This window comes from Notolabrus celidotus, chromosome 20 (assembly GCF_009762535.1).
Source record: "Notolabrus celidotus isolate fNotCel1 chromosome 20, fNotCel1.pri, whole genome shotgun sequence".
Lineage (NCBI taxonomy): Eukaryota > Metazoa > Chordata > Actinopteri > Labriformes > Labridae > Notolabrus > Notolabrus celidotus.
The window spans coordinates 25907932-25921571 of NC_048291.1; the positions used below are offsets into that span (position 1 = coordinate 25907932).

Genomic DNA, 13640 nt, shown 5'->3' on the forward strand with positions numbered 1-13640 from the left:
TTACACTTTCAAATTTAGTTCTGCCTTCTTGCCTTTTAAAAATATTTTTCCCATTGAAATACCATTGTGACAACCAACCCCATAGTGTGTGACAACCAACCCCATAGTCTGTGACAACCAACCCCATAGTGTGTGACAACCAACCCCATAGTGTGTGACAACCAACCCCATAGTGTGTGACAACCAACCAACCCCATGACGGGGTTGGTTGTCACAATTCTTCAGAGTGTCTTTGATAGTTAATTGCCTCTTTGCTACAATGAGTTGGAAAATGAGAGGGATACACATTTCAAGCCAACATCTTAAGCTTCAGTTTAATGTAGGAATAACTATTGAAAGATGTTTTGATGATGAGCAATCATCAAAACAGTAAAAAGTGTGACCACCAACCCTGTTCTCCCCTACACAAGTTTAGACAGTAGTTCCTCATCCGTCTTCAAACATGCAATAATACACCTTTATCAGTTTTTAATAAACAACTTTCTGGGGCATATTGTGGGCAGTTTCAAACACGTACTTCATATCTATGGTGAGGCCTTGTGGTTTTCTTTTCTGTGTCACACAGCGGTTTCAGTTGTGAGTGACTCCTAGTCTCTGTTTATTGTGAACCTTGAGCGCCCCTTGCAGGACCATTTCTCTTCAGCTTATACTTTGGTCTCCTGTGTGAATGTTGACGTTTCCAGGTCTAACCGGCTGAATAATTCCCTAAGCAAGCTCTGGGTCTATCCCTGGGTATCCTGCCAGTTAGACTTACCAGAATACCTCCAAAGGAAGGCGCCCATGAGGCAGTTTCAGATGTCTAAAGAACCTCAACTGTCTTGTTCTTGATGGACGGACGGAGCAGCATCTATAATCTGAGCAGCCTCCAAAGATCCTTTGCTCATATCTGACACTGAGCCCCGCTAACTTGTGGTGGAAACTCAGTTTAGCTACTTGCACCCATGATCTCTATCTTTGGTCTCTACCCAAAGTTCATGGTGACGGGTGAAGGTTGAAGGTTGGGGTATAGATCTTTGGTAAATGAAAAGCTTTGTTTCCATTTTTAGCTCCTTCCAAACAATCACCGTTTGGTTTGGCGTCAAGCCTGCACCAGAGTGAAAATAAAGTTTGATGTTACTGACTATATTTAACAAATAGGGTCATTTTAGAAGCTGTTATTCTTCTGCTTAACAGTACAACTTTAACTGCTGTAACGCTGAATTACTGAGTATTAAACGCATGCCTGAGACCCGCCTCTGTCTCGCTCCTTTTCATTTTTTTTTGTACTTAAAGGTGACATATCACGCTTTTTTCATCAATATATATTGGTCTACGAGGTCCCTAAAACATGTCTTTAAAGTTTGTGCTCAAAAAAACACTTTGAAATCAGATTTTGGTCTGCCTGAAGAACCCTCTTCTTCAGTCCTCCTCAGAACACTCTGTTTTCTCTCTGACCACGCCCCCTCAGGAAGTGGGTGTGGCCTCGTCTCTCCAGCACGTTGATCTATTGTTTACATGTTGGCTGAATATACACGGCTACTCAGAGATCACGTTACTTCAACCCTCTGAATCTGATCCTGACGGAGAGGCGCCTGTAGCAGGACCTTTCTGAAGGATTGGTCACAGATTTAGTGTTTCTTGTTGTTTTATTTATCAGTATGTCGACATGTGTCTTGGTACACAGCTACTAACATGTAGCTATGTGGCTATGCTAACTAGCGCTAGCACTTATCCATGACAAATAAAAATCATCCACTAGATCTTCAAATCTGCAGACGTGGGGAGTAAAACCGACATCTACCAGAATGGCAGCAGGACCTTTCTGAAGGTTTTTTCACAGATTTAGTGTTTCTTGTTGTTTTATTTGTCAGTATGTCGACGTGTGTCTTGGTACACAGCTAAAGCTACAACATGTAGCTATGTGGCTATGCTAACTAGCGCTAGCACTTATCCATGGTAAATAAAAATCATCCACTAGATCTTCAAATCTGCAGACGTGGGGAGTAAAACCGACCTTTGTGTTTATTAAGACAGCCTACAACTAGCATGCCTCCCTCCTAAGCTCCTTGTTAGCACACATTTGTGCAGGTAATGAAAAACAGAGGGGGGATTCAGTATTATTTTATACAGTCTATGGGCTGAACAAGCTCCGAGCTCTGACTCCGTGACAGATCGGATATTGTTGTTACGTAACAAAAACACAGAAGTCTGAAACGGCTCGTTTCACACACATTTACAGAAAGGTGGAGAAATCAGAACAGGGGCAGAATGGATTCTTTTCATTCTCGGGGGGTTTGTAGACATGCCAGGGAAACATATTTCAGGTAGAGAACCATTAAAAAGTCCATTTTGCATGATATGTCACCTTTAATGCTATCCGGACAGCAGCCATGCAGCCCTTCGTCCGCGCAGCCACGGCGCACAACCCCAGCGCACAGAAGCCACAACTCTGACATGTGTCTGTTTGCTTTTGACCATGTGTGTAGTGTGAGTGAACATGGACTAACGTTGTGTCGCCTGAAACAAATCGTTTTATCTTCAATCGTTACTTCTGATTGACTCAAAACAGTTTCAGAGACCGTCATTGCTGGCTTTCTTTGAATCACGCTGGAAGCAGAGTTATAGATTATAAAGGTGCCGATTATAGAGGTGGGTAGGACAGGATGCCCTGTGTCAATTAAGGCCAAGTCACCACAAACACGGGTATCCTTGGCCCTTCTACACGCTGAGGCAGACGCACACACAGGCGCAGCACACATGCAGAGGGAGGAGTGGGGGAGACAGGGGTCAATAAAATCTGCTAACTGTGAGAAGCCTCTTTGAGAAAAGATAGTTTCACTTACAGCAATATGATTTACATTGTCAGCCACAAATTCTGAGGGGATTATATTCATGTTGCAAATAAAGGGTCCTTGAATTATATAAATTAATTGTCATCATATGAGAACCTGTTGTGTCTTTGATTTTTATTTAATTTTTGTAGTTTTTTTCTGATCTGGGTGATGTACTGGCTTTAAAACTGAGTCCTCCTCTGCCTTCAAAACACTTTGCTTTATGACAACTTTAAGGATTTACTATAATTGCTGCATTGAAGGACTTGAGTTAAATTAATACTGTTGAAATTATTAGAATTCTAAGTTTATGCCTGTAAGAAAATTTTCTTGACAGGATATACAGGTTTATGTATCCTTTCATGTATGATGAAATGTAAACAACATTTGCCATTGTTATCCCTTTTGTTTCAGATTGAAGAGGAGTTCAGACAAATTACAGCTGTTCATCCGGAGAGAAGCTTTCTGACCAAGCTGGATCTGTACACACCAAAACAGCTGGAGATGCTTGGAAGAAAAGGGGGGGTTGCTGGCAATAAAATAAGACCTGTGCTCACTCAGTCAGGTAAGGGGTTGCATACTGTTACTGTTAGCTGAATTTGCAACAAAATGTATATAAAAGGAACCCGAATGTCATCTTAAGGATAAGGCAAGCATCATAAGCATCAACAGAATTCCAAAGTTAATTAGAGGATCTGTCAAAGCTCATCCTGGATATCATCTGGTTCTTTTTTTAAATTTAATATTGAGACTGTATGGACTTTTTGGTATGTATGCATATGTGAGCTTATATTGTACAACCTACTTAATCAACTTGTGTCTTTTTAAACAGCAACATGTTGAAGCTAGACGGCAGGCCATGACCCACTGCCCGATGGAATTCCTCGGAGAGTCTGCAGAGGAACTCATCGAGGACTACCAGGTAAATTCCAACAGTTTTAGATTTTTAAAACTGCTATAGACTCTTGTGGATCCTGTAACATAACACATTTTTTAAAGCTAGGTCACAATATTGAAATCAATTCATTGGTGCGCAAATTTATATCAACTGATCAATTAAAACTTTTAAATAAATCAAACTGCAAGCCAACAGGCACATCAGCATTGGGCTTAAACATGAAAAAATGCAGCACTTTTGACTTTCTTTAGATAATTGAAATAAATATCATATCCAACATCCAGTTATTTAAATTTTGTTAATCATATTAAATAGTAGGGAAGTTACTGAGTAACAGTAATGTGAAATAAGAATGGTTCATGTTGTCCTGTGAGGAAGAACCACAAACTAATTCTTGTTTCATACTTTCCTTTTTTAAATAGTTATTTTTCAAAATAATGAGCTTCTCATTTCTGCTCTGTTTTTAACATGAAAATTGGGGATCATCTACGCACTGAACTTATATGCATTTGTTGCACTGTATCAAACCTCCTTGTGTACAAATAAAAATGATGGTGTTTAAACAGAACTGCTTCTCCTTTAGTATGTACAGACATAATATTGTAAGAATATTACTTTAAAATCCATCTTACATAAAAGTAAGTAAAAAAGCTGAATAGCCAGGTAAGATTGATAATTTAATACAGTACAGTATTGGTTATTAGTAGAAAATACTAATGAAGAGAGAGTAAAATTCAATAAAAATATTTACTTGATAACTGTAAATGTTACTTGAGTTATTCTTTTTGAAAAACTAAAAATACACAAGTAAAATTTACTTAAGAATTCTCCTTGTAAAATTAACTTGGATTTTCTGAGTGAAAAAACGTTCCTAGGTTTTTGCAAGTAAATAACATTCCAAATTTTTGTCAGTTTACAGTAAAACTAAACATTTAAAACCACCGCACAGAAACATTACAGGACTCGACTTAAAGATTACTAAATGATTCAGCAGTGAAATGTTCACATCAGGTGCTAATTTTTTAAGCTATATTAAATATTACAATATTTAAAATCACATGAAGTGAATATATTTCTATATGACCCCATCAGGGTGGACTCACCTTTGTCTCGCCTGTTCATGCTGCGTTTGTGAAACTGACTGTTAGTCTGAATGTGTTGGTTTTTGTTATAAGATAGGCAGGAGGTGGTGAGGAAACAGTGGTCTTAAAGAACGCAGGGGAAAAAATTGTTATGCATTTTTGCAGCACTGCACAGATGAAGTGTGGAGGTGGAGTTGGTGGTCTACAGGCAAACTCTTGCAGAAGGTGACAACATGAAAGTAAGTCTGGCTTTCCAGTCAGTATCAAACCTGAGACCACAGACCTATCATATCTCTGAAGTAGTGGTGGGTTCACTCGCTGGGATAAATGTGGTGAGCGAAACATTAAAATCATCAATATTTAGAACACATGGACAACCCAGAGCCCCAAAGGGTATGCTGTATTTTTATTCAAGAACACAAGAATGTAAATGCAAGAGTTGTATTTTTCTATCAGTATCAAGGATACTTAAAAAGACAGTGCAAGTAGACGAGAAATTCAGGATTGACTAAGCCATAGGTTATAATATGATGGCAATATTCTGTAAAACTGCATATTCAAACCAAACATTAAGACATTCATTTTTTTGTAAAATGATAATGTGGCTAAATATAAAACGCACAAAATCATACATTTTAATTGTCATTATAGAAGCCATTCAACACTAAGATAAAGTGGTTAAAGCAAGTGAGAAAGAAGACAACATTATAGGTAGAGATATCAAAGATTTAACACGTGGAAATAATGCATTCAGCTGCATTAACCTCTCGAATAGAAGCATCATTAAAGCCAGACTTTGGTTACATCACATCAACCTTTGGCCCTGCACTAAGACTCTGGTTTCCCTGTGAGCTCGTTTTGTCCACAAACACACCCATCTTCAACAGAACAGCCTTTGGAATAGGGTGAGCGTGACGGGACACGTACAGCCTCTTCAAGTTTTCACTCATGGGTGAAGGTTTGTAGTCCGTGCATGACTTTCCACCCAGACTCGGAGCACATGCAACATCCAATTTAAAGAAGAGCTGCCCGTGGTTCAGGTTGCAGAGGTCCTCCTTGACTCCAGCAGAGAGAACTTGATCACACTGTCCCAACAGATCATCATCCCAGTTGTTGTCCTCATCCCACACTTCAAATTTCACTACCTTACCTGATGACAAATCCTGACTGCCGAGGTCCACAATCATGGCCCAGCGTGGGTTGTTGTTGTTCATAATGACAGGAGAACGCCCGACCATCACCTTGTTGAAAAACACTTTCACGTAGCCATCTGTTGCTGTGATGCGATCCCCCCAAAGACCTGTAGCCCGTTGCACCGTTAGGATGACTCGTGCCATGCCTCTGCGGGTCGGGCAGCAGTCTTGGTTCACGGCTGGATCATTGTGGCATTGGCAGACGCAGGAATCTCTGGGGTCACTCTTGATGCCAGCCTGACAACGCTTACTGCAGTTCTTCATCAAGCCTTTGTCCAGGATGTAGTGGCTGATAGCGGAGCGCAGGTTCTTCCTCATGGGATCTTTAATGGGCAGTAACTCGTGAAGGGAATTGAGGGAATATGAGATTATGTCTGGATTCTGTGGTAATGTGTTGAGCCATTCCTTGTAGGCAGACGGAGAGTTATCAGCAGCGAAGAGTAGGTCTGGCTCTGTCGTATGACCCCCCTTTATTTCTGTGAACCTGTTGAGGACATGAGTAACTTTAACATCTGGTCAACACTGAAGGCTTCAAAGGCACACAGGGGTCAAACATAAATGCCATCAGAGGCAAGTTATTCCTTTTTATAATTATTCACATAGCCATCAAGTGTTCTCCGTTAATTGTCATTAAAAGTGAGGCGTTGGTTAAACTCTTAAATCAGACACAAGTCAGCCACAGTTCAGTCTTTTCTTTAAGAACAGAAAGAGAAGTGCAAATAACCAGAGGACGTATCAAACATGAGAAGAAAACCGTATGTCCCATACCTGTCATTGAACATGCTGGAGAAGGCCGTCTTGCTGTCCGTCTTGTCAATGTCTTTGTCGCAGTGCTTTGTTTTGGCTGATATCGTAGCATGGTAGGTTGCTGATGCCTCAACATCCAGGCACATCTTCACCTCCTCCACACTGAGGCCCTGAAGGTTGGCCTTGCACTCCTTGATGCTTGTCACAGATTGAACACTCCCTCCCAGTTTCACCTGGAATCACATTATCAGTGCACACATGAGGATTTTTTTTTCCTTTTGGTAATTAAAAAAAAAAAGCTTAAAATTGATCTATGTCATCGTTTTGGTTCACCTTGGTGATGTAATGGGTGCCAAAGTTGTCAATCAGTGAGTAGAACTGTCGTTTGTGGTGACAGTTGTAGATATTTGGGAGATCCTTCACTGCGTTGTTAAAATCTCTGTGCAGCTCGGGTGTGCCAGTCACTCTGTAGCTGTTCAGTGAGACACAACAGAGGACAGATCAGAATGAAACAGGTGACAGAGAGTCCTGCACCTCAGTATTTTGATCAGTTAATCTTGGTTTGATTGATCTTACCTGTAGTATTCACACCCCATGCTCTGGCTTGTGAAGCTGAATTTGTCATTCTTGGTTTTTTTCATGGAGTATTCAGCCAGTTTAGAATTGGTACCAGCGAGCATCAGTGAGGCGCTTTTATCAACCCTTTTAAAATCCAGATTGACCTGCCAGTTGTTTTCAACAGAAGAGGTGATGGAGCTGACCAGAGACTCACTGGATTTGTGGAGAGAACTGGTCACCTTGCTGTTGCAGGTCTGCTTGGCTCTCCAGTCGACCACTGACAGGGGAAGCTTTTGCAGTTTGTTCTCCAGAAAGGTGTTCTTACACAGGGTGCATGTCTTGTCCTTGCGTTTCCACTGACTCACATCGATCACGTAGGCCTGCTTACGTTCCATGGTGGTGATGTCGAAGCCTTCCCCGGCCAAATTAGTACCCGGAGCAAACTCTGCATCCTTGCACTGTTCGGGTGTCCCCTGGATGCAGGACGGATTTGTGGATTGAGGGAGAGAGAGCATGAAGATGGCAAAGATGCAAATACTCAACAGACACATGTTGCTGGTACATGTGATGAAAGATGCAAACTGTTTTATCCTGTAAAACAAAAAGAAGTTAGATCTCAACGAACTGTTGGACAGACGAAATCATCCACCTGACTGTCAAACTTTATTTGATGTATGCATCTTTTTTTAGACAGTCAGGTCAAAGATGTTTTAATGTTCTCTGATTATGAACATGCTACATCCAAAAAGATCTTTGTTAATACAACCTTCTTTTACTTCTTTTGTTTAAATGTCAAATTTTAGTTGAAATCTGTAATTTTGTTTTTAAGGTCTGCTACGTTAATCAACGTAAAATAAATCATTTCTTGTCTCTCTTCAGCTTTCCAATCAATTAAGGCAAAAAATCCCAACTTAAATAAAATAAAATAAATCATAGCCGTGATGATAATAGTGCACATAAGATTCCGTACTTTAAAGCAAAATTTGAGACTTTAAAAAAGGAGGTACAAATGAGCACAGACTCACCTCTGTCTTGTGTGTTCATGCTGTGTGCATGAACTGTCTGCAACACGATCAGTCTATTGTATTTAAATGCAACGGAGGAGGAGGAGGGCGTGACATGACGTACTTGGAAAATGATAAAGATCTTGTACAAGAACAAGGGCTATAATAAGTGAATTTAAAAATAGTGTCTTCACACTTTGAAGATGAAGCAGTAAAGCATTGGCTGTTTTTCTACAGTTGTGGTTTGAGTGTGCACTATCACCCTAATACACAACCATGTATGGTAACATCATGACTGTCAACCAATGGAGGAAAGGCTACAGGACCTGACAAAGCTTCTTTTTAAGTGATCCTCTTTTAAATGTGATTAAACATTTATATCCTGGTGGGAGTTGTTATTCTTCGATGACCATGACCCCATCTAGACGCCATGAGGGTTCAATGATCTGTTGAGTTGCATGGAGCAGCAGGGACTCTAGTCTTTTGGGACTTTGCTTCGGAAGCAGAGAGACCCCAGTTCAAGTCACCACTGCAGACCAAGTCTGGAGGTTGGGCTTATAGCTGAAGTGGTGCCAGTTTACTCGTCTGTCATCTTTGTCACCTTTGTCTTGCAGGGTAAAAAAAATGTTCACACTCACACAGAGAGGAGACACCACTCACATTGAGAATTGACTTCAAGATTATATCTTTTCAAGCGCTGCTTAGATTTGTTCCTGTAACAAGTTCAGTTCACTTCTTTAGCACCTTCCCCTTTTTTAAAACTTCTGACGCTCTACATCTCATGTTTTTAGTCAAAATTCAAAGGTGTTGAAGAATTTTCCATTTTTGCCCTCCAGAGCTTGCTGAGAAATTCTCTTCAGTCCTTTGTTCTTTTTTTAAATCCTGACTTTGGATCTCTCTTTTGATCAATATTTATGTTTTAAATGTGTTCTACTTAAAAATAGAATCAACCTACAGTAAAACTAAACATTTAAAACAGCCGCACAGAAACAGATGATGGAGTTGGTGGTCTACAGGCAAACTCTTGCAGATAGTGACAACATGAAAGTCAGTCTTGCTTTCCAGTCAGTATCAAACCTGAGACCACAGACCTATCATATCTCTGAAGTAGTGGTGGGCTCACTCGCTGGGATAAATGTGGTGAGCGAAACATTAAAATCATCAATATTTAGAACACATGGACAACCCAGAGCCCCAAAGGGTATGCTGTATTTTTATTCAAGAACACAAGAATGTAAATGCAAGAGTTGTATTTTTATATCAGTATCAAGGATACTTAAAAAGACAGTGCAAGTAGACGAGAAATTCAGGATTGACTAAGCCAAAGGTTATAATATGATGGCAATATTCTGTAAAACTGCATATTCAAACCAAACATTAAGACATTCATTTTTTTGTAAAATGATAATGTGGCTAAATATAAAACGCACAAAATCATACATTTTAATTGTCATTATAGAAGCCATTCAACACTAAGATAAAGTGGTTAAAGCAAGTGAGAAAGAAGACAACATTATAGGTAGAGATATCAAAGATTTAACACGTGGAAATAATGCATTCAGCTGCATTAACCTCTCGAATAGAAGCATCATTAAAGCCAGACTTTGGTTACATCACATCAACCTTTGGCCCTGCACTAAGACTCTGGTTTCCCTGTGAGCTCGTTTTGTCCACAAACACACCCATCTTCAACAGAACAGCCTTTGGAATAGGGTGAGCGTGACGGGACACGTACAGCCTCTTCAAGTTGTCACTCATGGGTGAAGGTTTGTAGTCCGTGCATGACTTTCCACCCAGACTCGGAGCACATGCAACATCCAATTTAAAGAAGAGCTGCCCGTGGTTCAGGTTGCAGAGGTCCTTCTTGACTCCAGCAGAGAGAACTTGATCACACTGTCCCAACAGATCATCGTCCCACTTGTTGTCCTGATCCCACACTTCAAATTTCACTACCTTACCTGATGACAAATCCTGACTGCCGAGATCCACAATCATGGCCCAGTGTGGATTGTTGTTGTTCATAATGACAGGAGAACGCTGGACCATCATCTTGTTGAAAAACACTTTCACGTAGCCATCTGTTGCTGTGGTGTAATCCCCCCAAAGACCTGTAGCCCGTTGCACCGTTAGGATGACTCGAGCCATGCCTCTGCGGGTCGGGCAGCAGTCTTGGTTCACGGCTGGATCATTGTGGCATTGGCAGACGCAGGAATCTCTGGGGTCACTCTTGATGCCGGCCTGACAACGCTGACTGCAGTTCTTCATCAAGCCTTTCTCCAGGATGTAGTGGCTGATAGCGGAGCGCAGATTCATCCTCACGGGATCTTTAATGGGCAGTAACTCGTGAAGAGAATTGAGGGAATATGAGATTATGTCTGGATTCTGTGGTAATGTGTTGAGCCATTCCTTGTAGGCAGACGGATCTTTTTCAGCAGAGAAGAGTAGGTCTGGCTCTGTCGTATGCCCCCCCTTTATTTCTGTGAACCTGTTGAGGATATGAGTAACTTTAACATCTGGTCAACACTGAAGGCTTCAAAGGCACACAGGGGTCAAACATAAATGCCATCAGAGGCAAGTTATTCCTTTTTATAATTATTCACATGGCCATCAAGTGTTCTCCGTTAATTGTCATTAAAAGTGAGGCGTTGGTTAAACTCTTAAATCAGACACAAGTCAGCCACAGTTCAGTCTTTTCTTTAAGAACAGAAAGAGAAGTGCAAATAACCAGAGGACGTATCAAACATGAGAAGAAAACCGTATGTCCCATACCTGTCATTGAACATGCTGGAGAAGGCCGTCTTGCTGTCCGTCTTGTCAATGTCTTTGTTGCAGTGCTTTGTTTTGGCTGATATCGTAGCATGGTAGGTTGCTGATGCCTCAACATCCAGGCACATCTTCACCTCCTCCACACTGAGGCCCTGAAGGTTGGCCATGCAATCCTTGATGCTTGTCACAGATTGAACACTCCCTCCCAGTTTCACCTGGAATCACATTATCAGTGCACACATGAGGATTTTTTTCCTTTTGGTAATAAAAAAAAAAAAGCTTAAAATTGATCTATGTCATCGTTTTGGTTCACCTTGGTGATGTAATGGGTGCCAAAGTTGTCAATCAGTGTGTAGAACTGTCGTTTGTGGTCACTGTCGTAGATATTTGGGAGATCCTTCACTGCTTTGTTAAAATCTCTGTGCAGCTCGGGTGTGCCGGTCACTTTGTAGCTGTTCAGTGAGACACAACGGAGGACAGATCAGAATGAAACAGGTGACAGAGAGTTCTGCACTTCAGTATTTTGGTCAGTTAATCTTGGTTTGATTGATCTTACCTGTAGTACTCACACCCCATGCTCTGGCTTGTGAAGCTGAATTTGTCATTCTTGTTTTTTTTCATGGAGTAGTCAGCCAGTTTAGAATGGGTACCAGCGAGCATCAGTGAGGCACCTTTATCAATCATTTTAAAATCAAGATTGACCTGCCAGTTGTTTTCAATAGAGGAGGTGATGGAGTCGACCAGAGACTCACTGGATTTGTGGAGAGAACTGGTCACCTTGTTGTTGCAGGTCTGCTTTGCTCTCCAGTCGACCACTGACAGGGGAAGCTTTTGCAGTTTGTTCTCCAGAAAGGTGTTCTTACACAGGGTGCATGTCTTGTCCTTGTGTTCCCACTGACTCACATCGATCACGTAGGCCTGCTTACGTTCCATGGTGGTGATGTCGAAGCCTTCCCCGGCCAAATTAGTACCCGGAGCAAACTCTGCATCCTTGCACTGTTCGGGTGTCCCCTGGATGCAGGATGGATTTGTGGATTGAGGGAGAGAGAGCATGAAGACGGCAAAGATGCAAATACTCAACAGACACATGTTGCTGGTACATGTGATGAAAGATGCAAACTGTTTTATCCTGTAAAACAAAAAAGAAGTTAGATCTCAACGAACTGTTGGACAGACGAAATCATCCACCTGACTGTCAAACTTTATTTGATGTATGCATCTTTTTTTAGACAGTCAGGTCAAAGATGTTTTAATGTTCTCTGATTATGAACATGCTACATGTGGGGTCCCTGAGCAGCTCCTTCAGCAGCAGACTGAGACTCCCACCCTGCAGGACGGAGCGCTACCGCAGGTCCTTCATCCCATCTGCAATCAGACTGTTTAACACCAGCACTGCTGTGTCCCGTTAATCATCTGTTCTCATCTTTCATTCCACTACATGGAAGTTACTATGTGACTATGCACATTCACAAATAACTACTGTATCCATCGGAATCGCACTGTTCTTCATACTGTGTATGTTTGTTTTTAAATTACCTGGTGCATTTCTTATCGTGCAATAACTTACCTTATCTATTTATCAGATAGAAGTGTACATAGTGTGTATACATCTGTAATAGTTGCCATATTTTATTTCATTTTACTTTATTTTATTCTATTTTATTTTATTCTATTTTATTTTATTCTTTTTTATTTTATTTTATTCTATTCTATTTTACCTTTGTCATTGCTATTATTATTGTTATTGTATTTTTAAACTACGTTAGTACATTGTTGTATTTCCCTGTCCCGTGTTGTAAGCTGCTGTAACAAAAGAATTTCCCCCAATGGGGGACAAATAAAGTATATCTTATCTTGTCTTATAATCCAAAAAGATCTTTGTTAATACAACCTTCTTTTACTTCTTCATTTTTTTAAATGTCAAACTTCACCGAATCGACTCCTGGCCACGAACATTTGCTGCATGTCTTCCCCCGCTCTCTACTCCCTACATTTCTTGTCTCTCTTCAGCTGTACTATCAATTAAGGCAAAAAAAAGCCCAAAAATCCCAACTTAAATAAAATAAAATAAATCATAGCCGTGATGATAACAGTGCACATAAGATTACGTATTTTAAAGCAAAATTTGAGACTTTAAAAAAGGAGGTACAAATGAGCACAGACTCACCTCTGTCTTGTGTGTTCATGCTGTGTGCATGAACTGTCTGCAACATGATCGGTCAATTGTATTTAAATGCAACAGAGGAAGAGGAGGGCGTGACATGACTCACTTGGACTATAATAATTGGATTTAAAAATAGTGTCTTCACACTTTGAGGATGAAGCAGTAAAGCATTGGCTGTTTTTCTAAAGCTGTGGTTTGAGTGTGCACCATCGCCCTAAAACACAACCATGTATGGTAACATCATGACTGTCAACCAATGGAGGAAAGGCTACAGGACCTGACAAAGCTTCTTTTTAAGTGATCCTCTTTTAAATGTGATTAAACATTTATATCCTGGTGGGAGTTGTTTTTCCTCGATGACCATGACCCCATCCAAACGCCATGAGGGTTCAAAGATCTGTTGAGTTGCATGGAGCAG

The 13640-nt window shown here is 40.7% G+C and overlaps 4 protein-coding genes across 8 annotated transcripts in view; 2 read left to right on the top strand and 2 right to left on the bottom strand.

Moving 5' to 3' along the window:
- LOC117832247 (glycine-rich cell wall structural protein 1) overlaps positions 1-3324 on the top strand; it is a 46741-nt gene extending 43417 nt beyond the window's left edge. For all 5 annotated transcript variants that reach the window (XM_034711297.1, XM_034711296.1, XM_034711298.1 and 2 more), the window contains one exon: positions 3225-3324. In XM_034711297.1, coding sequence (XP_034567188.1) covers positions 3225-3229 — 5 coding nt within the window. In that variant the 3' untranslated portion in view covers positions 3230-3324. The remainder of the gene's footprint in view (positions 1-3224) is intronic.
- Positions 3325-3353: 29 nt separating this feature from the next.
- paqr4a (progestin and adipoQ receptor family member IVa) overlaps positions 3354-13640 on the top strand; it is a 74275-nt gene continuing 63988 nt past the window's right edge. Inside the window, exons 1-3 of the mRNA XM_034711307.1 lie at positions 3354-3375; positions 3643-3732; positions 4956-5029. The gene's annotated coding sequence lies outside the window, so the exon portion shown is untranslated. The remainder of the gene's footprint in view (positions 3376-3642; positions 3733-4955; positions 5030-13640) is intronic.
- LOC117832257 (perforin-1-like) lies at positions 5326-7860 on the bottom strand. The gene is made up of 4 exons (XM_034711313.1): positions 7307-7860; positions 7064-7202; positions 6752-6963; positions 5326-6467 (listed from the first exon to the last, which is right to left on the bottom strand). The coding sequence occupies exons 1-4, from the start codon at positions 7837-7839 to the stop codon at positions 5591-5593; spliced, it is 1761 nt and encodes a 586-aa protein (XP_034567204.1). The 5' UTR covers positions 7840-7860; the 3' UTR covers positions 5326-5590.
- On the bottom strand, positions 9536-12324 carry LOC117832258 (perforin-1-like). Its single transcript, XM_034711314.1, has 4 exons — positions 11615-12324; positions 11372-11510; positions 11062-11273; positions 9536-10777 (listed from the first exon to the last, which is right to left on the bottom strand). Exons 1-4 carry the CDS (start codon positions 12145-12147, stop codon positions 9901-9903), a joined length of 1761 nt encoding a protein of 586 aa, XP_034567205.1. The 5' UTR covers positions 12148-12324; the 3' UTR covers positions 9536-9900.